The following is a 25,466-nucleotide window of genomic DNA, read 5'->3' as shown; positions in this document are numbered from 1 at the left end:
ATAGAACATATTAAAACAGTTGGAATAGCAGAATTTTGAAATGCCATAGTCCTTATGTAATACCTATGAACATCAGTGATCTTAATTAATAAAGTAGTAGTCTTGAGTAGTACTTGCCATTTAATGAAAGGCTTTCTTTCCCTTTTATGTTTCGTCAAATAATTTTTAGTGAAGATTCTTGTCAGCTGAAATAAATTTGTGACTGTGTTTCTTGTGTCTACGAAGTACAAGAATATGTAGTCAGTTCAATTAGACAATAGTTAATTAGAAGGAAATTCAAGATGTGTTTTAAAATATTTTCTAAGCAAAGAAGCCAAATGGTAATTCCATTCCTTGTTTTTCAACTTACAGATTGTGTTAAGAGAATATTTAGACAGGACCTTAAAGCCCTATGGTTCCTATCTTGGTTAAACCTGGTGACCACGGCAAAAAACTTTTTGAGCCCCACATCTAGAAAATACCTTTTGACAAAAACATGACCTGTACTGACTTACACATAAGAGAAACCATGTTTATTCTTAGCCCTACACCTGGAAGGAAACATAAGGTTGTTCCAGGCTTGTGGTCAGATGGTGTAATATGTTAGTTACTAAAAGGAAGGGCTTAATCTTATTTCTTGGAAACTACTGGTCAGTTTTTTCTGTTGTTTAGGAAGCAGGTGAGTGTGTTATTTAGAACTTTTAATTCAAGAACATTATGTAATGGGGAAAAATTTTCAAAGAGTTATAACTGTGCAAATCATCATGCTGCTGAAAGGTCCAAGTACATTTTTAAATGTGAAGCTGAATCAGGTTTGAAGATGTGGCCTTGCAGTGTGGGGTCCAAGTTATCATTATGGAGACCATTGTGTTCGCCATAACTGCATCGAGATTAGTTACACAGCTTAGCTTCTGGTTCCTTCCACATTCCCCAGAAAATACTTAGTTAGGGCTTATAAGCTCAGACTTTATTTACGGGTAGTAGTTTGATTACATTTAATTTTAACAAAAGAGCCCCTTTGGATAATTTTAAGCATTTATTTTGGCATCAGATAGCCTTCTCAATTTTCCTATAGATACTAATTCTCATGAAAATCTCACCAGAGGGAGAAGGGAAGAACATCATTTGTTATGTTTCCTTTGGTTCAATTTCAGTTATTTTAGATTCTGGGCTAACTTAACTCATTGAGTTATTTATTTATATAACAATTTTTTTTAATAACAAATGTGGTTCTGTGACTTAAAACTGTGTCTTGGGATGTTTGTAGTTCATGGAGCATGGAGTACCTGGCAGCCTTGGGGTACATGCAGCGTAAGTTGTGGAAAAGGTACCCAAACAAGAACAAGACTGTGCAATAACCCACCACCGTCATTTTCTGGATCCTACTGTGATGGAGCAGAAACACAGATGCAAGTTTGCAATGAAAGACACTGTCCAAGTAAGATAAATACAATGTTTGTACCCTCAATAATTTAACCTCTACATCTTATCTAGGGAGTATGTCATTAAGAATCAATGTCAAATGTACACACTGCTATATTTAAAGTGGATAACCAACATGGTCCTACTCAATAGCACTCTGCTCAATGTTATGTGGCAGCCTGGATGGGTGGGGAGTCTGGATACATGTATATGTATGGCTGAGTCCCTTTGCTGTCCACCTGAAACTCTTACAACATTGTTGATCGGCTATACGCCAATACAATACAAAATACAATACAATACAAAATAAAAACTTAAAAGAATCAGTATCAATAAGATTATCATTCAACCTATCAATGTGCAGGGTTTAACTTGATCATTTCTAAGTAGTAACAGAGCACATATGTTTTTCTTTAACCCAGTTGATGGCAAGTGGGCCACTTGGACCAGTTGGAGTGCCTGCTCTGTATCCTGTGGAGGCGGCGCCAGGCAGCGAACAAGGGACTGCTCTGATCCTGCCCCTCAGTATGGAGGCAACAAATGCGAAGGGAGTGATGTCCAGAGCGATTTTTGTAATAGTGACTCTTGTCCAAGTGAGTGTTGGAAATAGTGAGTCAACATTATACTTTCTTAAAGTTTCATTATGGACTTAAGTCCTTAAAATTCAACAGTCTGTTACTTAATTTGTCTACCATTGGTCTAGGATATCAAAATGTTGCGTGATTGCTGTTGGGTCTATATAATACCATAGACCCCACTGATTTAGATGGGCAGAGGCTGCATTCTATTCCATGTCCTTTATAGGACCAGCTTCAGAGTGCAAGGACTAGGGCATCCTTCCACACTAACTGGTGATGATGTTGATTCCGTAACGGAAGCAAGCAGGTGCCTCTCTGCCTTAATGTAGTCACCCAAGCTAGAAGTGTGGACCCTAGCAGCATTTCAGTTCACTGTATCCTGAATGTTATAGCTTGACTCCTCAGAGACCTTTTCTTATTCCTATCCTCCAGCTCCTGGAAAACTTTGTTGTGGTTCAGTTGCTGAGTTATGTCTGACTCTGCGACCTCTTGGACTACAGCACGCCAGGCTCCTCTGTCCTCTGCTGTCTCCTGGAGTTTGCTCAGATTCATGTCCACTGAGTCAGTGATTCTATCTAAACATCTTACTCTCTCCCTCCCCTTTCATCTTCACTCTTTCGCAGCATCAGGGTCTTTTCCAGGGAGTCAGCTCTTAGCATTAGGTGACCAAAGTATTAGAGCTTCAGGAGCAGTCCTTGAACATTCAGGCTTGATTTCCTTTAGGATTGACTGGTTTGATCTTGCGGTTCAAGGGTCTCTCCTAAGTTTTCTCCAGCACCACAATTCAAAAGCATCAATGCTTTGGCACTCAGCCTTGTTTATGCAGGTTAAATGGAATTGCACAGTCACTGGAATGTATACCCAGTTTCCAGTCAAACCACCTGTCTTTGGAAGATGCCTGTTTATCGCTCTGTGTGTTTCTTTTCACTTCCTGGATAGTCTTTCTGTACGCTTTGGATGAGCGTCATTGATGACCACTTTTCCAATGGTTCTGTGTCGCAGCTCATGGGAACTGGAGTCCTTGGAGTGGCTGGGGAGTGTGCAGCCGGACATGTGGCGGGGGGCAGATGCGGCGGTACCGCACATGTGATAACCCCCGTCCCTCCAGTGGAGGAAGAGCTTGTGGAGGCCCAGACTCCCAGATCCAGAGATGCAACACGGACATGTGTCCTGGTGAGCTTCCCAACCCCTGGTGGCAGAAGTAGTAAAGCCTTTCATTCAGTGCTCCTTGTGGCAGCCCCATCACATCAGGTCTTGAAATGAAAGTTGTATAGGCAGAGTCACCGTGAGGGTAGATTTTATTACCCATTTGTTAATATTGACCATCTTGTTCTTGTTCACAGTGGATGGAAGTTGGGGAAACTGGCATAGCTGGAGCTGGTGTTCCACCTCTTGTGGAGGAGGTGAAAAGATACGAAAACGGCTCTGCAACAATCCAGTACCATCTAAAAGTGGTCGCCCCTGCCCAGGAGATGCTACTCAGGTATCCAGATGTAATATACAAGTATGTCCAGGTAAGCAATTACATTAGACTTTGGCAGGACCACATTTACAGACTTTCTGTGAATTAAAAAAAAAGAAAAGGTGTCACTCTGAACCCTCAAATTATAAAATAGTGCCAACTCTGGATGAAAGAGGGGCTTCCCAGGTGGCTCAGAGGTAAAGAATTCACCTGTCAAGCAGGAACATAGGTTTGATCCCTGGGTTGGGAAGATCCCCGGGAGAAGGAAATGGCAACCCACTCCAGTATTCTTGCCTGGGAAATCCCATGGAGAGAGGAGCCTCATGGGGTACAGTCCATGGGGTTGAAAAGAGTTGGACACAACGTAGAGACTAAACAATGACAACAACTGGATGGAAGAATTAGGAAAAGGGCACTTTTTCCCCCTCATTGATGCAGCTCTGCACCAAAGCTCATGCTGTATATTAGTCTCTACTTGCCCCCTTATAGGCTCCTTTTATAAAAGGATATAGTCTTCCCCCAGCTGTAAATAGTAGTCCTGAGCTTGAGGAGTAAGAAGGGCAAGGAAGAGTGGGAAAACCAGGCTGAGATTCCAGGCAGAAAAATGAGGGTGGGGCAGAAACTGAATAGTTAATAGAAATACACACTTGGAGGCTGTTCTTTCACAGATGGAAATATAAAAAACATGAGTACAGACAGTAAAATAGGGAAAATCCTGTTTTTAATTAAACAGGAAAAGGAAAAGATTAGGGGGAGATCAACTACTATCATTCAAGTCATGCAATATGCCAAGATATTGTGATACAAAAATTCAGAAGGAACAAAGCTGGACTTCTAGAACTCATGGATCTGAGTTTATTGGAGTCCCAAGAAATGGAAAATATTAAGAGTATTCATCTCAAAGAACTGGACTGCCTAAGGGCTTTCAGAAGACCAAAAAGAACATTTTTACACAGTTGAAATATTGGCACCATTGGACATTCCGAAGCTTTAAGGCTGCTTTGGAAATTAATTATCCCTGAAAATCAGCAAGGCCTATTTGAAAGAGTGACAGAAAGGAGTTATATGAACAGATGTATAGGATATAAGCACGCTGAAAGAGCAAGCATCCCTCACTCAGTTGCTTAATATGTCTCCTCCACATGGCGCTGATCACCAATGATGTTGAGACTCTTAACATGTAGGCACAGTGATGGGTCTCATTTCAGGTGAGATATTTTGTAGCTCAGTCTCTCATGGTATCAGGGACCCAGTGACAGAAGGAAGTCCAAATAGGCAAATAATTTGGATTACAGGATCTGATAGAGAGTTTGAAGGATCCCAACTGGGTAGACAGAACTAGGAGACATCTATTGAACACTGGGGTTCAAGTTCCTCTGTGAGACTAGAGAATCAAGGTCAAAATGGGAGGCCACTCGTTAGTGATGACCTGAGAACTAAGGAAATTAGTGACCCTACTATCCTCCTCTGGCCCTGCTTAGGACTCAAGAACAAAAGTAGCCAGCCAGGTCCTACTATGTGCTTTTCCACGTCATCTTGCTGCATGGTTCCCATCACTCTCCAGACTCTCTACTCTTAGCTGCTCAGATGTGACAAGCCGCCATCTCCTAAAAGGGTGACATATGCTGTATCTTCTACCCAGAAAGCCTTTCTCTGCCCTCCTTGACTTGTGTGCATGCTCAGTCCTCGACTTAGCTAAGACCTAAGCAACTAATTTTTCCATCTCTAGTCTATTTTTACCTCTTTCTCAGACTTCCCTGAGTAGTAGATATCTTACACATTAGTGCATTTCACATCTATTTGTAGAGAATTCTAATTTAATTATCTCCCCTGTTTAGATATAAGTGCTATGAAAGCAAGCTTCATGTCTTTTTTATTTTTCTTACCATTGTATTTTCAATACTTGAGTAACAGATGAATATAATCAAGAACATGAAGGGTGAATCAATGTGAAAAAAACTGTTTCTCTCGCTAGTAAAATAATGCAAAATAAAATGATGAAACACTTATTGACTTTTCTCAGATTGAATACAACTGTATTTCTCCCCAGTATATAATTTGTTGTTTAGTTGCTAAGTCATGCCCTGCTCTTTCGCAACCCTAAGGACTGTAGCCTGCCAGGCGCCTCTGTCTGTGGGGTTCTCCAGGCAAGAATACTGGAGTGGGTTGCCATGCCCTTCCTCAGGGGATCTTCCCCACCTGGGATCAAACCCACATCTCCTGCATTGGCAGGCAGAGTCTTTATCCGTGAGCCATCAGAGAAGCCTCAGTGTATAATACATGACAACAACATCTGAAACACCTTATGATTGCTTTAAACTATACTCAAGTGTGTGTGTATTTAGTCGCTCAGTTGTGTCTGACTCTTTCTGACCCCATGGACTGTAGCCCGCCAGGCTCCTTTGTCCATGGGATTCTCCAGGCAAGAATACTGGAGTGGGTTGCCATTTCCTTCTCAGTAAAAGGAATCAAATAATGAATATTTTTAGTTATTAGCTGCTCTGAACCCAGATACCAAGAATATAATTTGCATTTCTATGGGATTATTCTGATTTTTTTTTTAATCTTATCCATTCAGCTGTCATTCATAAAATCCTTTCCTTATATTTCAATTTAAAAAAGAAAGCTATTTAAAACCTGGCAATATTCACTTTGCTAAATATTTCTGAATGGATGCAGAAACATATAATATTGTAAATCAACTATACTTTGATAAAATTAATTTGATGTTTGACAGAAAACAACAAAATTCTGTAAAGCAATTATCCTTCAGTTAAAAATGAATAAATTTAAAAAAAACTGGAAATAGGCAAAAAAACAACTGTTAGTTTCTTCTCAGTGTATTTCCCTCTCTTGTCAAAGCATGGACTCCTTAGCCACTGATTCTGTGTTAGTAACCAATATTTTTGTTGAACAATGGAAAGAAGGCATAAAATTACTGTAAAGCTACTTTTAAAAGATTGTATGATTCTTGCTCAGCATAAATGTCTTGGTATAAACTTTGCAGCAATGTTAAAAGTACAACATTCTTCTCAAATTTTTCTCAAGGTAAACATATTCCAGTATATATATATAATATGAAGAGCTTGGTAAGCCATTGACCTGAAACCCAAGACTGAACAATAACCCTTAAACGCTTCACATTTATGTTGGTAGTGACCTGTCACAAGGCTTTGGAGCTGTTTCATTCCTTCCTTCTGTGTTCTCATGAAGGAGGTAATGGATAAAAGAATATGGGTTTTCTGAACCATTTTTCTAGAGCCCCCATTTACGCATTAATGGATGATAACTTGTTTTTCTCTTTCTGACACACAGGGAGCTCACCTCGGCGCTCTGTGATGACGTAGAAGGGTGGGATGGGGTGGGAGGGAGGCTAAGAGGGAGGAGCTAGATGTATACATGTGACTGATTCCCCTTGTTGAACAGCAGAAACCAACACATTGTAAAGCAACTGTACCCTGATAAATAAATTAAAAAATAAAGAATATGGGTTTTGATGACAAGCAGATCTCTGTTTATAGCCTCATTCTGTTGCTTCCTAATTAAGTAATCATGGGACAACCACTTGAATGCTCTGAACTTTATTTTCCTAGTCTGCAAATTCTATTTATTTTAACTGTGGCTATTTAAACTTACCTTATAGAATTGTTGCTAGAATGAGTTAACACATGTTATGTGCTTCTTGTAGTACATGACATGCTCAATAAACCCTCATTATTATCAACATTTCATCACCGTCACCAAACACATACTTTATTTTGGCTTTGGGACTGGGTGCTGAATGTATTCTTTGGATTGTGAAATAATACTATGATGTACATAGATTGGAAGGATCCTAGATTTATGCGGGATGATGAGTGTTACATGGGAGTAGAATGTTTTGAAAGCTTATTTATTTCACTCTGAAATTCAGATGTCATATGATATTTTAAATGTTTGGGAGAAGATTTGGAGCATCTTTGAATACTGGCTCTCTTTTCTCCAATGTAATGTTGATGAAATTGTTTCCTTTCCAAGAATGTTTTTTCTTCCCACAATAGGTGGGCCCCAGCGAGCCAGAGGAAGTGTTATTGGAAGCATTAATGATGTTGAATTTGGAATTGCTTTCCTTAATGCCACGGTCACAGATAGCCCAAACTCTGATACTAGAATAGTACATGCCAAAATTACCAATGTACCTCGCAGTCTCGGTAAGTCTCTTTGCTGATAAAAGTTGTCAATAAGCCTCTTTTTAAAAACATACATTATTCTTCTTCATCTGTTATTTCCACTAAAAATTTCTAGGGATGCTACTACTAAATGAGCAGTGTAATGGTCCTTAGTTTTATCCCAATGGTAAACTCTTTTTAAAAACTGATATTTTTAGATGCTGATATTTTTGTTGTTATTCAAGTAAACTTAGGATTCATCCCTTTGAATAACTTGCTGTGAGTAACAACAATGGTCTGTAAATGTTTTGCTTTGACATCTTATTTACCCCTTTTTTCTCTAGGTCCAGCAATGAGAAAGATAGTTTCTATTCTAAATCCCATTTATTGGACAACAGCAAAAGAAATAGGAGAAGCAGTCAATGGCTTCACCCTCACCAATGCAGTTTTCAAGAGAGAAACCCAAGTGGAATTTGCAACTGGTTCGTATCAACTGAACTTAATATCCTATTGCTATTTAAAAATATGATCACTATAAAAATTGGCAGTTTAGAAAAATATATGTTCCCACAGAGGATAATTTCAAGGTTTTGTTGCCATCTTATCATAAATGACATAAAAGCAACTTTATATTTTCCTATAAACTTTTACTGACATGGCTCTATAAGAGGCCATATGTTTTCAGATAGTATAGTGATTTTTATAGCCTAAAAGTTCTTTTTTCCTTCATCTTTCCTGTATCTGTTCTCTTTAATTCCTTAGAGAGGGTTTTGAAGGCCAAGCAGAGCAGGAAGCTGAGTTATAGCTATTAATTAAAGGTTTTTGTCTTTGAACTGGAGATTCAGTTATATCTGATAGGGATTCTTTAATCAAAAAATTGGAAACATAAGCAAGCAAATCTAAAGACTTTTCACTTTATCCTTAGCTTTAATGCATATGGATTAGCAACTCATTGTCTTTTCCAAGGGCAGACAACTTTTTAAAGACCTTCATATGAAGTATCTTCGAAGGTGGTCTGCCTTTGTAGCAGTGATCTTTAAGGTAGCAGGGCTGAGGAAAACCATAGCTTTAATCAGCCCACGGGACACGTGGGTCTTTGTATGGCAGTCCACTTCCTAAGATGTCCCTTTGCTGTTTCTAAAAGCATCAGCAAGAACAAAGCGCTGGATCCAGACTTGTAGCTGTTGCCAGTCTTCCTGTTCACGCTGTCTGTCTCCTTCTCACAGGCGATCAGTCCATTTCTGTAGAACTGCCTTGCTATTGCTTGTCAATTCAAAGTGTGGATTCCTTCACCTAATTATAGGTGTAATCGGGTGAAAATTTTTGTAAAAAAAAAAAAAGTGAAAAAAGGAATTTTAAAATCACTTTAATTCAGTAAATCTAAGTCTTTAATTTGTGGACTAAGTGCTATTTTAATTCTCTTATGATTAGTATTTAATCAAGCGTGAAGTACAATAACATAGCTGAACTGGTATAAAAAATCTGCAATGTGCTTACACAAACCATGTTTTATAAATACACACACACATATATATGCATGTGTGCATACTTATTCGTATCTGACTCTTTGTGACCCCCATGGACTGTAGCCCGCCAGGTTCCTCTGTCCATGAAGTTTTCCAGGCAAGAATACTAGAGTGGGTTGTCATTTCCTTCTCCAGGGAATCTTCCTGACCCAGGGATCGAACCTGCATTGACAGGTGGATTTTTTTTACCACTGGGAAGTGTCCCACACACAGTATATATGCTGTTGACATGAATCAATTGTAATTCCTAGGAGAAATCTTGCGGATGACTCACGTTGCCCGGGGCTTGGATCCTGATGGTGCTCTGCTGGTAGACATCATTGTGAGTGGCCATGTCCTGCAGCTACAGTCACCTGCGGAAGTCACCGTGAAGGTAAAACATTAGGGTAACTTGCCTTCCCTGTTTACTGGAGTAATGCTAAGAGTAAGAGTCAAAGATCATTAAAGAAGCACAGAAAACTTGTATAGTTTCCCTTGTTCACTTTGGAGATTAAATCTCTAAACCACTAAGGGTAGAAATGGCTATGTGGTCTTTGTCTAAAAATCTTTGAAGAGGAATCTTTATAAGCTTTTAGTAGTTTTATGACCATGCTTATCAGGACTAAGATCAGAGCTATGTTGATTTAAGCCATTTAACTTTCTATAGACAAAGAGAATAGTAAGTCTTACATAAAAGATTTTATAGACCATCCACAAAAGTACTCCAGAAATTAAAGGATGATAGCAATCGCCCTTTCACATTTTTACTTTACTTTTGACCGACAATTCTGAGTCCCTTAAACTCTCATTTATGACACTAAAATTATGAAACTAAGGTAGTTACAATGGTAGGTAGGTTCAAACTTTAAGTTGAGCACTGCTATACAATTATGATTTTTATTTAGAACTGTATATTTTAGACCCTACACCATTTTTATTTTTAGCTCATTCTACATATCGTAGTACCCTCAAGAAGAAGAAAAAAAAAAAAATGGGCCATGCTGATCCTCAAATCCATATTGTCCTTCTTAGGATTACACTGAGGACTACATTCAAACAGGTCCTGGGCAGCTGTATGCCTACTCGACCCGGCTGTTCACCATTGATGGCATCAGCGTCCCTTACACATGGAACCACACTGTCTTCTATGATGAGGCACAGGGAAGAATGCCTTTCTTGGTAGAAACACTTCATGCATCCTCTGTGGAATCTGACTACAACCAGTTAGAAGAGACAGTGGGTTTTAAAATCCATGCTTCAATTTCCAAAGGTAATTTGGTTAAGGGGAAATCCAGCTCTCCATGCTATGTAGTCCTTTCTAAATGGGTAAAAGAATTGCACTGATGCCATTCAAAATAAGGATGTCAAGGTACAGACTGAACGTAACATGTTTTTCATGTGTGTTGTCTATGTTTTATAAGTAAAGTCCTATGGTAAGTCCAATCCAATTAGCATTCTAGTACATTTGGTTCGCTAATATGCGTCTTCATATATTAATAGCATATTGGAGTTGTTACTGTTCAAACCTATATACACAGAGCAGTTTTAAAAGATATCCTGTGTCAACGATTTTTCTTTGGGTAATAAAGCCCATTTGTTCTTGTTTTGAGTCTTACAAGATTTTTTTTAAATTCCTGAAACATGTAAAGGTGTATCTAAGCCTAGTCAAAAAAAAAAAAAAAGTTTCTGTATTTTAAAAGCAACTTTTAAAAACTGAGGAGTAATCACCAGAATTCCAGCTGTCATTTATTTTTCTTGGAAATTATAGCTTTCGAACTACTTCCTCTTGGTCTTAGTAGTACCCCTATGCTGGTGGGTTTTGATGTATCTATATTCTGAGATATCCTTCTTCATTTTTGTTTTATTTAAATATTTATTTTTAAATTTATTTTGGGGTATAATTGCCTTACCTTGTTGTGTTGCTTTCTGCTGTGAACAGTGTCAATCAGCCATCAGTATTCATGTGGCCCCTCACAAGCACTGGGCTGAGCTCCCTGTTTACACAGCCACTTCCCATTAGCTCTCTCCTCTACGTATAGTCATGCGTGTGGTTCAGTGCTACTCTCTCAATTTGTCCCCCCCTCACCTTCCCCCGTTGTGTTCACAAGTCTATCTTCTATATCTGCCTCTCTATTCCTGCCCTGCATATAGGTTCATGAGTACCATTTCTCAGTTGTAAGAGGCACCATGACAATTAGCATTCCATATCCCGTGGGGTTTTGATGCGTGGAGATACTTCCTTGCATGTGATTATGTTACAGACACTGTTTGGATGACTTTGATACTGACCTTAGGCTCCCATGAGTGTACCTAAAATGATTCAGAGTGGTCTGGTGACTGTGTGTTTTGCTTTGTGCAGGCTTTCCTAAAATAAATCCAAATAGATTTAGCCAGCATCATCTTATCATGCTCAGCACATACACCACAAATTCATTTTCACCGTTTACCCTTGGTCTCATCAGTTGTGCATGTAACTGTTTTCATCTTCAGCATCAGAACGACTTCATCAAATTTGAGATCATAGTAGTGTAAGAATATATTTACATTTTTTTAACTAATCTCAGATTCATGAAGCCTCATAGCCCCACACCTTCTCCACCCACGTCAGTCACCACCACCTTATTTTACTATTGTCATGCATGTTACTTTTTAACTTGGACAAGAGAAAAGAGCCACTGGAACAAAGAGTTATATTTTCTTTTCTAATTTAATCTCCACTTCTACTTTTTCCAGTCCTCCATATAATTTTTTAAAAAAACTTTAGCACAAGATTTTGGTTAAAATGAATTTATATTATCTGGGACTAGAGGAATTAAAATGATTTTTGAAAAGTCATATGTACTTTCTACCCAATCGTGTTAAGTCCTCTAAACTTGAAACTGCTTGATGGTCTTTATGGTTTCTCTCTACTGAGGGATTTGAGTCCCACGGTAGAAGGAAACACTGTGAGACATTAAAACCTCTTACTATTCCTGGATACTATGATTTTATGAATTACATTACAGCTGATGTAGTTGCCCATTGGTTGTTATTGTTCCTGATTGTTGTAAGAATTGTGCACCTGCAGTTTCTTTTTAAGTGACCACCAGGGGGCAAGCCTGCATTCTGAGTTGCTTAACCAGCATGTTCTCTCTCTTTGTTGGGTCTAAGCTAGAACTATGGTTACAATGTAGTTAGACTTGTACAGAGCCTGATGATAGTTCAGATTTCTAGACATAAAGATTTTGGTTTACCTAGTCTAAGGTAGGACCTTGGAGTCTGTATATTTAAAACAGCCCCTGAATGATTCTGCTGTATCTAGCCTTTACTATATGATCCAAACCTAGGTTGCCCACATCATAGTGACTGTAAGGAAACCTTCATACTGCTTAAAAACACAGGTTTCCCAGGCTTCTTCCTTTGCCATTCTGACTGGGGTAGAACCAAAGGATCTATATTTTTAATAAACCCTCCAATAGATTATAGTATCAGTAAAGTTTGGCAGTTATTAGTCTAAAAAGATCCTAACTTAATTTTTTGAAGCATATTCTGATAGTATACTAATATGATAGCATACTGATAGAAGTGACTGCAAGGAAGAGCATCAAAATCTTGGCAGTAGCTTGTCTCAAGTGAAAAGGGTACAGAGAATTTTATACTTGTCAATGTTTTTACAATTATATATTACCATAGCACAAATATTTTGTATTGCCTTCCTACTGTGTCAAAAAAGAAAATCATGATATAATTCAAAGTCACGTTCTTTAACTACAAGAGAAAGAGTAAAAGTAAAATGTGTATTTTATGTACTTTGATATAAAAATCTTTGGACATTATAGATAGAAGTGTTTATATGGCTGAACCAATATTTAGAGCCCAAGTATTATGTTTAAAAACAAAAAAAAAGAAACACTGAGTGATTCTTGGTAACATTCTGACTAAAACAATGTACAATGAACCATCCATTTACATGACAGTTGCATTCCTGGAAAGTTCATTGTATATTTTAATCACACAAAAAATGTTTAATAATTGGAAGATGAGTTCTAGCCATAGATAATTACAAACAGCTTTCTGGATTCCACAAAAATCTTTTGGGGAAAGGGACACATCTTCATCTTGCATCCTTATCCCACACATTGCAATATTTAAAACCTGCCCTGGGGTCCACCCCACTCACGAAATAGGCTTCCTATTAAATCTTGTCATCACCAGGACAACCAAAGTCTCTCCCAGCAAACTTCCCAGATGCCGCCTCATGGAAGCTATCTCCCTGTTTAGAACCAAATTCTAAAGCTTCTATCAGATAATAACTTATATTTATGTGACACATTTTTCCACAACTGTGGCCCCAACACAATGCTGTACGCAACATACTGGCTACATTACGGCATAGGTAAATGAGTGAATAAAAATGAAGCATGAATTATAACCACCTGAATTGTATTCCTTTTAAAACTTTATGTTGGGGTATAGCTGCTTTACCACATCGTGTTAGTTTCTGCCGCAGAGTGAAGTGAATCAGCTGCCTGTATACGTATACCCCTCCCTCCCGCCCGCCCCACACCTCGGTCATCACGGAGCACTGAGCTGAACTCCTGGCACCATACAGTCAGCTCCCCGTCTGTTCACACATGGCAGCGCCACTCTCCCAGTTCATCCCACCGACCTCTCCCCCTGCCGTGTCCACACATCCATCCCCTACATCTGTGCCTCTAATCCTGCCCTGCAAATAGGCTCATCTGCACCATTTTTCTAGATTCCATATACATGTATTAATATCAGTATTTTTTTCTTACTTCACTCTATGTGACAGACATTTCTCTAAAGAAGACATACAGATGACCAAGAGACACGTGAAAAGATGATCAAAATTACTAATTATTAGAGAGATACAGATCAAAACTACAATGAAGTATCATCATCTCACACAGGTCAGAATGGCCATCATCAGAAAATCTATAAATAAAAATTGCTGGAGAGGATGTGGAGAAAAAGAGAACTCTCTTACACTTTTTGTGGGAATGTAGATTGATACAGTCACTATGGAGCACAGTATGAAGGTCCTTAAAAAACTAAAAATAGAACTACCATATGACCCAGCATTCCACTACTGAGCATTTGCCCTGAGAAAACCATAATTCAAAAATACATCTGCACCCAGTATTCATCATAGCACTATTTACAATAGCCAGGACTTTGGAAGCAACCTAAATGTCCATTCACAGATGAATGGATAAAGAAGATGTAGTACATATACATAATGGAATATTACTCTGCCATAAAAAGAAAGGCGATTGGGTCATCTGAATTGTTTTCTTGAGTTCAGTGGTTGAAAGTCACACGGACTTGCATCTAAATCCTTGTTCCAGATTATAATTTTATTACCTTTGACTTTAGGTTACTTGCATGACCTCAGTCTCAAATTCTTCACCTAAAAATTGGTTATGATGGGAGGTGGGGAGTTCTGAGATTTAAATGTAATATAGCACATGAAACTCACAGTACTGTGTGACAATCAGCTATCATTTAGCAAACGTTTCTATCGCATCTACCCTGGCCCCATTCCCTTGAAGATGCAGGAAGGCTTGGATACCCTCAGGGTCATTTTTACACTTGGAGAGGAAATGGATCATGAACCTCTGCTTTCTCTTCAAGGTTTTAAACAGTTTGATTACCTAGAAATAGCAAGTAAGGCTTTAGCTTTCTAGTCAAGGAACTATATTCACTGGAGTAGTATTTCTTCCACCCCCCACAAATATAAATGTATGAGAGTTTTGAACAGTGTCATGGTCTCAGCAGGGCTTAAATAACTTTGTAATCAGAGACTCTCCAAAGTAGAATGAATATGAAAAATAAATATGCAGCCTCACTCTATGAAGAACACCTAAAGCAATAAAAGTAAACCATCTCATGTATTTGGAATTGAAGGAAAATCTAAGATAATTTCTAAGAGATTGAATATAAACTCAGTGTATTATATGAATTAAACAAAAATCCCCTTAAGAGAAATCTATTATGTCAATGATTGTCTTTTAAGGTGTGTGTGTGTGTTTATATTACTTTGGTAACTTGAAAATTAGTTTAAGTTTTGCATCTCATTAATGTTTATAATATATTGGTAAAATAACTTACATCCATCAAAACAGTTACATTATAAGAAAAGAGATTCCCTAACCTACCTATTCTTGTTAATATGTTTTCTTCTAATGCTAATCTAACATCTATCCCATAATGATATGCCTGTTTCTTCTTGCTTTGACTACACGGAAAGGAGAACACTTGGTTATACACAGAGGAAGTTTGCCCCAGATGCTTCACTGTGCAAATGGAGATTGACAAAAGGAGAGGTTTTCTTCATTAGAGTTTGTTTTTTACTGGCATAAATTATTTTAAGGGTTTTCAAAATACCATTCCAACTTCGGGAACAGAGAAAGTAAATGGCTGGAAGAATAGGATTTTGCCTGTGGTTATGCCTGGCAGTCACATTGATTCGTATCCTTTTTTGTTATTAAAGAATAATTAATTTTCTTTTGATTCATGTAAACTACTTAAGCAGAAAATCTGCTTCCATTGGCTGCTTGCCAACAGTCTCTACTATGATTCATTTAGTTCTTGGTTGAGAAACAGGAAAGGTTTTCCATTCTGCTTGTTTTCACCTATTGCATTTGCTGTCTCATGTGTTCCACTTTTGGCATATCTTCCCAGGGAGGATGGTTCTGGAAAGAAATAATGTGCTAAAGTTCTAACAAGTCAGTTAATTTTGCTTTTGTCTTTATGGTAGGAGAACGCAGTAATCAGTGTCCCTCTGGGTTTGCCTTAGACTCGGTTGGACCCTTTTGTGCTGGTAAGTACAAGAATAAATGATGCATTTTTGTTTTTCATAATCTGTTCATGCTATCATTAATGGACTTTTACTGTCATTTTGCTAGCTATTTGTTAATCACAATAGTTCTCAGTCTCATTTTACAGGTGAGGAAATTGAGACGTGAAGAAGCTGAGTGCCTCAGTTCACTCAGCTATCAGATGGCAGAGCTAGGTTTGGATTTAAGACAGATACAGAGCCGTGCTGTTTCAGCTAGTTTCACAGTCAAGTATGTCAGGGATCATGATCAAGTGCAGGGGTAGACTGGACACAGAAACCAAACACTGGACCGTGTTTGACCACCTGATTGCCACGCGTGTGAAACAGCAGTAATTCATCTCTAAGCCACCTAACCCTAGAAGTGCCCCGTTGTAGCATAGGGCTGGATTGTGGGTGGAGGACTGATGACTAAACCTGCCTTGTGCCATCCATGTGCCAGTGCAAAAGAGTCACAGAGAAGTAAACAGCTAAATAAATGGGATTCTCCAGGCAAGAATACTGGAGTGGATTGCCATTTCCTTCTCCAGGGGATCTTCCTGACCCAGGAATCGAACCCAGGTCTCCCGCATTGCAGGCAGACACTTTAACCTCTGAGCCACCAGGGAAGCCCAAATAAATGGCTAGAGGAGCTCAAACTGGCATACACAGTGCCTTTCTTTTTGCTGCTAGGCAATGAAACATCATACAGTGATAAAAAGGTCATCTTTAGAAACTGTACTGTCCAGGTTCAAATCCCAGCTCTGCCGATAATGACCTATGTGACCTTCAGCAATTTAGTTAGTTCTCTTTGTTCCTCAGTTTTAGCATGCAAATGAAATAGGAATCCTAGGAATGTTGAGATAACATAGGTATAATAAAAAGCATTTCAATCACAGTACATGGTCATTATGTCTTAGCTTTCATCATTGTTGTTTTAAAATTAATCCAACCACTGTCAGAGATAATGTGAGGCCCCAAAAGCAATTTCATTTTGTGTTTCTATTCTGTGGCACATGGAGCATTTTCTGTTACGTTGGATCCATTCATTGGCCTCTATAGGCAACTCTCTTTCACCCACTTTAATAACTCCTTGAAAGTAGGGCTTCTCCATACTAACTGGGTCTTGTTTCTTCTTCCAGATGAAGATGAGTGTGCCGCAGGGAATCCCTGCTCTCATTTCTGTCACAATGCCATGGGAACCTATTACTGCTCCTGCCCCAAAGGGCTCACCATAGCTGCCGATGGAAGAACTTGTCAAGGTAGTCACACGGCTAAATCTAATCCACACATTTAAGCAATGGGCATGGCAATCTCTGACCTAGGAAAAGCATGGAAGACCAAGACTCTTCTTTACTACCGTTTTCTGCCTCTGCCTTCATGAAGTTGAAAAAGTAAGGCAGAGAGAAGACTGCTCACACACTGCCTTCTTATGGGGCACTCTGGGGGCAGGGATGCCTCTAATGATTCACTCAATCCCCACAATACAATGACAAGAGGCAGGTAGGCCTGTTACCATATGCATTTTACAGGGATAACACCAAGGAAAAATAAGGTTATAAAGAATTTAAGTGAACTGCACAATCCTGGTAGGACTTTAGGAACATTAAAAAAAGAAATCACACATTTCTATCAGATTCTAGGTTCGCTTCACAGTTAGAAATTGTATAGGAGCCTAACTTATAAATAAAAAAATGAAAAGAAGAAAGGATTTCTCCTTCTATGCCCAAGGAGGCCTCTGTCTAAATACAAGAGAGAGAGGGAGTAGGGACGTAAGAGGGCACAGGAAGAACTTCTATGGGAATGTTCATATGGATTGGGCACTTTGTATACATTATTTCCTTTAATTTTTAAAGGAGTACTGAGAGACAGATATTATTATCCTCATTTTACAAATGAGAACTCAGATGTTAGAAAGAAGTACCTTTTTTCAGTCACCTAACTTATAAGTGGTCTGATGGATGGCCTGGTCTTTGAAGATACACACTGTCCTGCTAGGAGCTTGTCAGCTCTTCAACCCATCTGAAGGGACCTACCCCAAAAGTTCTTGCTCTTGTGTATTTCAAGTGTCACTCATTGCCTTCCTTATTCTTATTTCACAGCAGGTTCTTAAATTGGTTTTTTTCCCACCCCCCTTTGTTAAATGAATCACTTTGTTGCAGATATTGATGAGTGTGCTTTGGGTGGATACACCTGCCATGCTGGTCAGGCCTGTGATAATACCATTGGATCCTATCGCTGTGTAGTCCGCTGTGGAATTGGCTTTCGAAGAACCAGTGATGGGCTGAGTTGTCAAGGTATACAAATGGAAGCCCTTGCTTTATCTTCATTATATTAAGAGTTAAAAACACTGCCTGTTGGACCATTTAGGGTGAACTCCATTTAATAGATTGAGCTTCACAGTAAAATATTTAAATGTAATATTCTATAGCTATTTTAAGTATTTGTAACAGTGATTTTGAATAAAACTTGCCTATAATACTTGAAAGAGGAGATCATACAGCATGTTCTTAATAAAATGTTTCATACTTGAGATTCAACAGATGTACAAGAAAGCCTTCTTAGAGTTCCCCTCACCTGAGTAAAAGCAGAAACTTCTGAGAAATGACCATGACTATCAATTACCTCTTCAGGGTAGAGTCTAGTCCGAGGAGAGAGACATAGAGTAACCCTACCATAAATCTCTTCTGCAGGGTATTTCATGATCCTGAAGAAGATGCAAAAATCACTCATCCTTGTACAGACAAATATTATCATACAATCTCTTTTATCTCATTGTTTTCTAAAGAACCCTGTCTGTTCTTATCATAGAAGTCAATTATCCCCTCTTCATTTCTGCTGTTAGGTCTGGTTTATAAGCCTTTAACTATCACAATGAAACATGTTACTTTTTTGGTTGGCACCTATGTGCACAGAAATAAACCTTTTCTCTTATTAAAAAAAAAAACCCCTCCATTTCATAAGACTGCTATTTATTGCAGGACTTTTGATGTAAAACTTACTTTTTAGAGGAATTTTAGATTCACAGCAAATTTGAGTAGAATGGAAAAGAGATTTTCTAAATTCTCCCTGCCCCAACTCCTTCACAGCCTCCCCCACTATCAAATTCCTTCTAGAGTGGTACATTTTTTACCAAGGATAAACCTACACTGACACATCATAACAACCAAAAGTCCATTGTTTACATTAGAATTTACTCTTGATGTTCTATATTCAAATGTCATGTATCCTCCATTATAGTATCATGCAGGATTGTTTCCCTATCCAAAAAATCTATGTTACACCTAGTCATCCTTCCCTCCCTCAACCTCTGGGAATATTGATGTTTTTATTGTCTCTCTAGCTTTACCTTTTCCATAATGTCATATAGTTAGAATTATGCAGTATGTAGCCTTTTCAGATCAGCTTCTTTCACTTAGTAATACACATGTATGTTTCCTCCATGTCTTTCCATCGGTTGATAGCTCCTTTCTTTTTAGTGCTGAAAAATAATCCATTGGATGACTCTACCACAATTTATTTATCCATTCGCCTACCAATGGACATCTTGGCACTTCAAGTTTTAGCAATTATGAATAAAACTGCTGTCTGGATTTTCCAAGGAAAGGCACAGTGGATACAAAGCTAAATTCTTATCAATAGTAGAAAGAATGAATGAATTATGGCATATCTTTACCATAAACCACTGTGTGGCCATTACAAAGAATGGGATGAAGCTGTACTGTTTGGCTTAGAGGAATTTCCATGAGACATCCGTTAGTGAGAATACTAAGATGTAGGAAAGCATATGTAACTTGTGTAGGAAAGATTATGTGACTGGAAAACAAACAGTAACAAAAGAAAAAAGGAAGTGTATTTATATATTTAGGGAGAGCTACAGGTGTACATAAAAGAAATATGCTATTACCATTTCTATACTAACTACAGATGTTATTTATATTAGATTGTTACTGTAGGTTGGCTTTGGTGAACAAGAAGGGTAAAAAGGATAAAGGCCAAGCAAAAGAAGAAGAAAAACGGCACAAGAGAATCTTTTCAAAGTATATGATCACAGAGCAGGGAGCAGACAAAATGGGGGAGTAGAAGGATTTGAGCTCACCTCCTCTCATGAAATCACCAAACTTACAACGAACCACTGAACAAAAAAGACTGACACCTACCAAAAAAGATATTCTGTACATCCAAAGATGAAGAAGCCGCCACAGTGAAATGATGGAAGGAGCATATTTGTGATATAATCAAATTTCATTCCTACCACAAAGTGAAAAATATTTCTATCACAGAGGTTCTCCCCAGGAGTGAGAGTGCTAAGCTCCATATGTCAGGCTCCCTAGCCTGTGAGTCTGACATTGGGTGGAAGAGCCCCCAGAGCATTTGGCTTTGAAGGCCAGGAGCTCCACAGGACTGGGAGGAAACAGACATTCCACTCTTGGAGGGACACACAAGGTTTTACATGCCCTGGGACATACAGTAAAGCAGTGACCACATAAGAGCCTGAGCCATACCTACCTGTGGGTCTCAGAGGGTCTTTTGGAGAGGAGGGGTCAGCTGAGGCTCTCTATGTGGGCAAGGACACTAGAGGCAGAGGCTCCAGGGAATATTCATTGGCGTGAGCTTTCTCAGAGGTCTCAACAGCAAGACCTGGGCTCACCCAACAGACTGCAGTCTCCTGTGCTTGGACACCTCAGGCCAAAGAACCCACAGGGTGAAAAGGCAGACAGACTGCCTAAAGCCTGAGCTCACAGGCTATGTTTAAACATACCCCTGACATGGACCTGCCTACCAGAGAGACAAGGCCCAGCTCCACCAGTGGGCAGGCATCAATCCCTCCCACTAGGAAGCCTGTACAAGCCTCTGGACCATCATCACCCACCAGAGGCAGATACCAGAAGCAAGCATAATTACATACCTGCCGCCTGAGAAAAGGAGGCCACAAACACATAAAGTTAGACAAAATGAGTCAGCAGAGATGTTCCAACTGAAGGAACAAGATAAAAGCCCAGAAGAACAATGAAGTGAAGTGGAGCAAGGCAATCAGACTGAAAAAGAATTCAGATATGACAGTAAAGATGATCCAAGATTCAGAAAGACAGTGGAGGCACAGACTGAAAAGATACCTGAAATGTGTCACAAAGACCTAAACACTAAAAAAAAAAAAAAAAAACCAGAGTTGAGCAATACAGTAAGTGGAATGAAAAATACACTCTACGGCATCAGTACCAGAATAAATGAGGCAGAAGAGCAAGTGAACTAGAAGAAGAGATTGGTATTGGTGGAAATCACTGCTGCAGAACAGAATAAGGAAAAAAGAATGAAAAGAAGTGAGAACAGTTTAAGAGACCTCTTAGACATTAAAGCACCAAAATTCACATTAAAGGGGTCGGTCGCGGAAGGAGAAGAGAAAGGTCCTGAGAAAACAGTTGGAAGAAATAGCCAAAAACTTTCCTAACATGGGAAAGCAGACATTCAAGTCCTGGAAGCACAGAGTCCCATACAGGATAAACCCAAGGAGGAAGATGCCAAGACACACATTTATCAAACTGACAAAAATTAAAGACCAACGAGAAAATATTAAAAGCAACAAAGGGAAAGCAGCAAGTAACATACAAGGGAATCTCCATATGGTTATCATCTGACTTTTCAGCAGAAACTCTGCAGCTTGAAAGGACTGGCATGATATATTTAAAGTGATGAAAGGGAAAAACCTATAAACAAGAATACTCTACCCAGCAACGCTCTCATTCAGATTCAACAGAGAAATCAAAGGTTTTATAGACAAGCGAAAGCTAAGAGAATTTAGCACCACCAAACCAGCTTTACAACAAATGCTGAAGAAACTTCTCTAGGTGGAAAAGAAAAGGCCACAACTAAAAAAAAGAAAATTATAAATGGGAAAGTTCATCAGTAAAGTCAAACAAACTGTAAGGATAGAAGATCATTTACAAACAAAAATGGTATCAAACCAGCAATCATCAGGAGAGTGCAAATGCAGGATATTAGAAATGCATTTGAAATTAAGAGGCCAGCAACTTAAAACAATCTTGTATGTTTATAGACTGCTATATCAAAACCTCATGGTATTAATAGCTGCAAACCAAAAATCTACAATAGATGTATACACAAAAAAGAAAGATCAATCCAAGCACAACACCAAAGATAGTTATAAAATCACAGTAGAAGAGAACAAAAGAGGAAGGGACCTACAAAAGCAAATCCTAAAGAATTAACAAAATGGCAATAAGATCATACATACTAATAATTACTTTCATCTATATTGTCTAAGAGACCCATTTCATATCTAGAGACCATACAGACAAAGTGAGGGAATGGAAATAGGTATTCCATGCAAATGGAAATTAAAAGAAAGCCGGAGTAGTGACAGTCATATCAGACAAAATAGACTTCAAAATAAAGACTGTTACAAAAGACAAAGAATACTACATGATCAAGGGATCGATCCAAAAAGAGATGACAGTTGCAAATATACATGTACCCAACATAGGAGCACCTCAATATATAAGACAAATGCTAACAGCCATAGAAGTACAAGTAACACAAGTCAACAGTAACAGAAGAATAGTGGGAGACTTTAATGCCCCACTTACCTCAATGAATGGATCAGAGAAAAAAGTCAATAAGGAAGCATAGGCCTCAAAGGACATATTAGCCCTGATGGACTTAATTCATATTCATAGAGCATTTCATCCAAAGGTAGCAGAATACACATTCTTCTCAAGTGCATATGGAACATTTTCCATGATTGATCACATACTGAGCCACAAAGAAAACCCTGGTATATTAAATTGAAATTTCTTTTGCAGCCACAGCACTATGAAATTAGACATCAACTATTAAAAAAAAAACTGCTCAAAATACAAACACATGGAGACTAAATGACAAAAAAAAAAAATGGATCACTGATGAAATCAAAGAGGAAATCAAAAAGGACTCAAATGAAAACACAACAATCCAAAAATGTTGGGATGCAGCAAAAGCAGTTTAAGAGGGAAGTTTATAGCAATACAGTCTTACCTCAGGAAACAAGAAAAATCTCACATAAACAACTTACCTTACACCTAGAGCAACTAGAGAAAGAAAAACAAAAACAAAACCCAAAATTAGTAGAAGGGAAGAAATAATAAAGATCAGAGCAAAAATAAATGAAATACAGACAAAAAACAATAGAAAAGATCAGTTAAACTAAAAGATGCTCTTTGAAAAAATAAAATTGATAAAGCTTTAGCCAGACTCATCAAAAAAAGGGAGTGGGCTCAAATCAATAAAATTATTGAAATAAAAAAGGAGAAACTACAAATGACACCACAGAAATACAAAGGATTGTAAGAGGCTACTACAAACAACTATATGCCAATAAAATGGACAACCTAGAAGAAATGAACAAATTCTTAGGAAAGTACAGTCTCCCAAAACTGTCAGGAATAAATAGACAACATGAACAAACCATAGCTCAGTTTGTAAAGAATCCGCCTGCAATGCAGGAGACCCTGTTTGATTCCTGGGTCAGGAAAATCTACTGGAGAAGGGATAGGCTACCCACTCCAGTATTCTTGGGCTTCCCTTGTGGCTCCGCTGGTAAAGAATCCACCTGCAATGTGGGAGACCTTGGTTCAATCCCTTGGTTGGGAAGATCCCCTGGAGAAGGGAAGGGCTACCCACTTCAGAATTCTGGCCTGGAGAATTCCATGGACTATATAGTCCATGGAGTCACAAAGAGTCGGATGTGACTGAGTGACTTTCATGAACAGACCAATCACAAGTACTGAAATTGAAACTCATTCAATGGGGACACCATCACTCTGATATGAAAACATGACAAAGACACCACAAGAAAAGGGAAACTTACAGGTGAATATCACTGATGAACACAGATTCAAAAACCCACAACAAAATATTAGCAAACCGAATCCAACAATACATTACAAGAATCATATACCATGATCAAATGAGATTTATCCCAGGGATGCAAGAATTTTTTAATATCTGCAAATCAGTGTGATATACCACAGTAACAAGACTGAAGAATAAAGCCATATGGTCATCTCAATATATGCAGAAAAAGCTTTTTGAGAAAAATCAACATCCCTTTATGAAAAAACTCTCCAGAAAGTGGGGATAAAGGGAACTTAACTCAACATAATAAAAGCCATGTGACATATCCACAGCAAACATCATGCCCAATGGAGAAAAGCTGAAAGCTTTTCTTCGAAGATCAGGAACAAGACAAGGATGTCCACTTTCACCACTTTTATTCAATATAATTTTGCAAGTCCTAGTCATGGAAGCCAGAGAAGAAAGAAAGAAAAGGAATCCAAATTCGAAAAGAAGATGTAAAACTGTCACTCTTTGCAGGTTACATTATACTATACATAGAAAATACGAAAGGTGCTACCAGAAAACTACTAGAGCTCATAAACGAATTGGGGAAAATTTCAGGATACAAAACTAATAGCCAAAAGTCTGTTGCATTTCTATAAGACAGCAAAAGATCAGAAAAAATTATAAGTTACTTAAGAATAAATTAAGGAAACAATCCCATTTACCATCACAGCAAAAAGATTAAAATGCCTAGGAATAAATCTACCTAAGGAGGTAAAAGATTTGTACTCTGAAAACTACAAGATGCTGATGAAAGAAATCAAAGATGATTCAAGTAAATGGAAAGATATACCATGTTCCTGGATTGAAAAAAAATCAACATTGTCAACATGACCATACTACCCAAGGCAATTTACAGATTCCAATGCAGTTAATATCAAAATACCAGTGACATTTTTCACAGAACTAGAACAAAGATTTTTAAATTTGTATGGAAACATAAAAGACTCAAAATAGCCAAAGCAATTCTAAGAAAAATGGAGCTGGGAGAATCAGGCTCCCTAACTTCAGATTATACTACAAAACTGCAGTAATTAAAACAGTATGGTACTGCCACAAAAACAGAAATATAGATCAATGGAACAGGATAGAAAGCCCAGAAATAAACCCCACACACCTATAGCCAATTAATTTATAACAAAAAGGCAAGAATATATAATAGAGAAAAGAAAGGCTCTTCAATAATCGGTTCTGGAAAAACTGGACAGCTACACATAAAAGAATGAAGTTAGAACATTTTCTAACACCAAATACAAAGATAAACTCAATGGATTAAAGGCTAAATGTGAGACTGGACACTGTAAAACTTAGAGGAAAATGTAGGCAGAATACTCCTTGACATGAATCACAGCAATGTATTTTTGGATCCACCTCCTAGAGTAACTGAAATAAAAACAAACAAATGGGACCTAATTAAAGATAAAAGCTTTTGCACAGCAAAGGAACCATAAACAAAACAAAAAGATAATCCACAGAATGGGAGAAAATATTTTCAAACGATGCAGCTGACAAGGGATTGATATGCAAACTGCTCATGTAGCTCAATATGAAAAAGCAAACAACCCAATCAAAAAATGAGCAGAAGATCTAAACAGACATTTTTCAGAGACATACAGATGGCCAAAAAAGCACATGAAAAGATGCTCAACATCACTA

At 38.3% G+C, this 25,466-nt stretch overlaps 1 protein-coding gene across 5 annotated transcripts in view; it reads left to right on the top strand.

The window, feature by feature from the left end:
* The window catches only part of HMCN1 (hemicentin 1), a 512,408-nt gene that overhangs the window by 460,055 nt on the left and 26,887 nt on the right, over nucleotides 1-25,466 (top strand). For 4 of the 5 annotated variants that reach the window (XM_043486094.1, XM_043486095.1, XM_043486092.1 and 1 more), the window contains 11 exons: nucleotides 1,247-1,417; nucleotides 1,824-1,994; nucleotides 2,982-3,152; nucleotides 3,323-3,493; nucleotides 7,482-7,631; nucleotides 7,934-8,071; nucleotides 9,367-9,488; nucleotides 10,127-10,364; nucleotides 15,858-15,920; nucleotides 17,057-17,176; nucleotides 18,077-18,211. In XM_043486094.1, the coding sequence (XP_043342029.1) occupies nucleotides 1,247-1,417; nucleotides 1,824-1,994; nucleotides 2,982-3,152; nucleotides 3,323-3,493; nucleotides 7,482-7,631; nucleotides 7,934-8,071; nucleotides 9,367-9,488; nucleotides 10,127-10,364; nucleotides 15,858-15,920; nucleotides 17,057-17,176; nucleotides 18,077-18,211 (1,650 nt within the window). Of the gene's footprint in view, nucleotides 1-1,246; nucleotides 1,418-1,823; nucleotides 1,995-2,981; nucleotides 3,153-3,322; nucleotides 3,494-7,481; nucleotides 7,632-7,933; nucleotides 8,072-9,366; nucleotides 9,489-10,126; nucleotides 10,365-15,347; nucleotides 15,571-15,857; nucleotides 15,921-17,056; nucleotides 17,177-18,076; nucleotides 18,212-25,466 lie in introns of those variants that run through there. The other variant, XM_043486096.1, reaches the window with a different exon arrangement.

Source organism: Cervus canadensis, chromosome 13, assembly GCF_019320065.1.
Source record: "Cervus canadensis isolate Bull #8, Minnesota chromosome 13, ASM1932006v1, whole genome shotgun sequence".
Classification (NCBI taxonomy): Eukaryota; Metazoa; Chordata; class Mammalia; order Artiodactyla; family Cervidae; genus Cervus; species Cervus canadensis.
The sequence above is the reverse complement of the archived record's forward strand: the minus strand, read 5'-3'. Positions and strand labels throughout refer to the sequence as shown.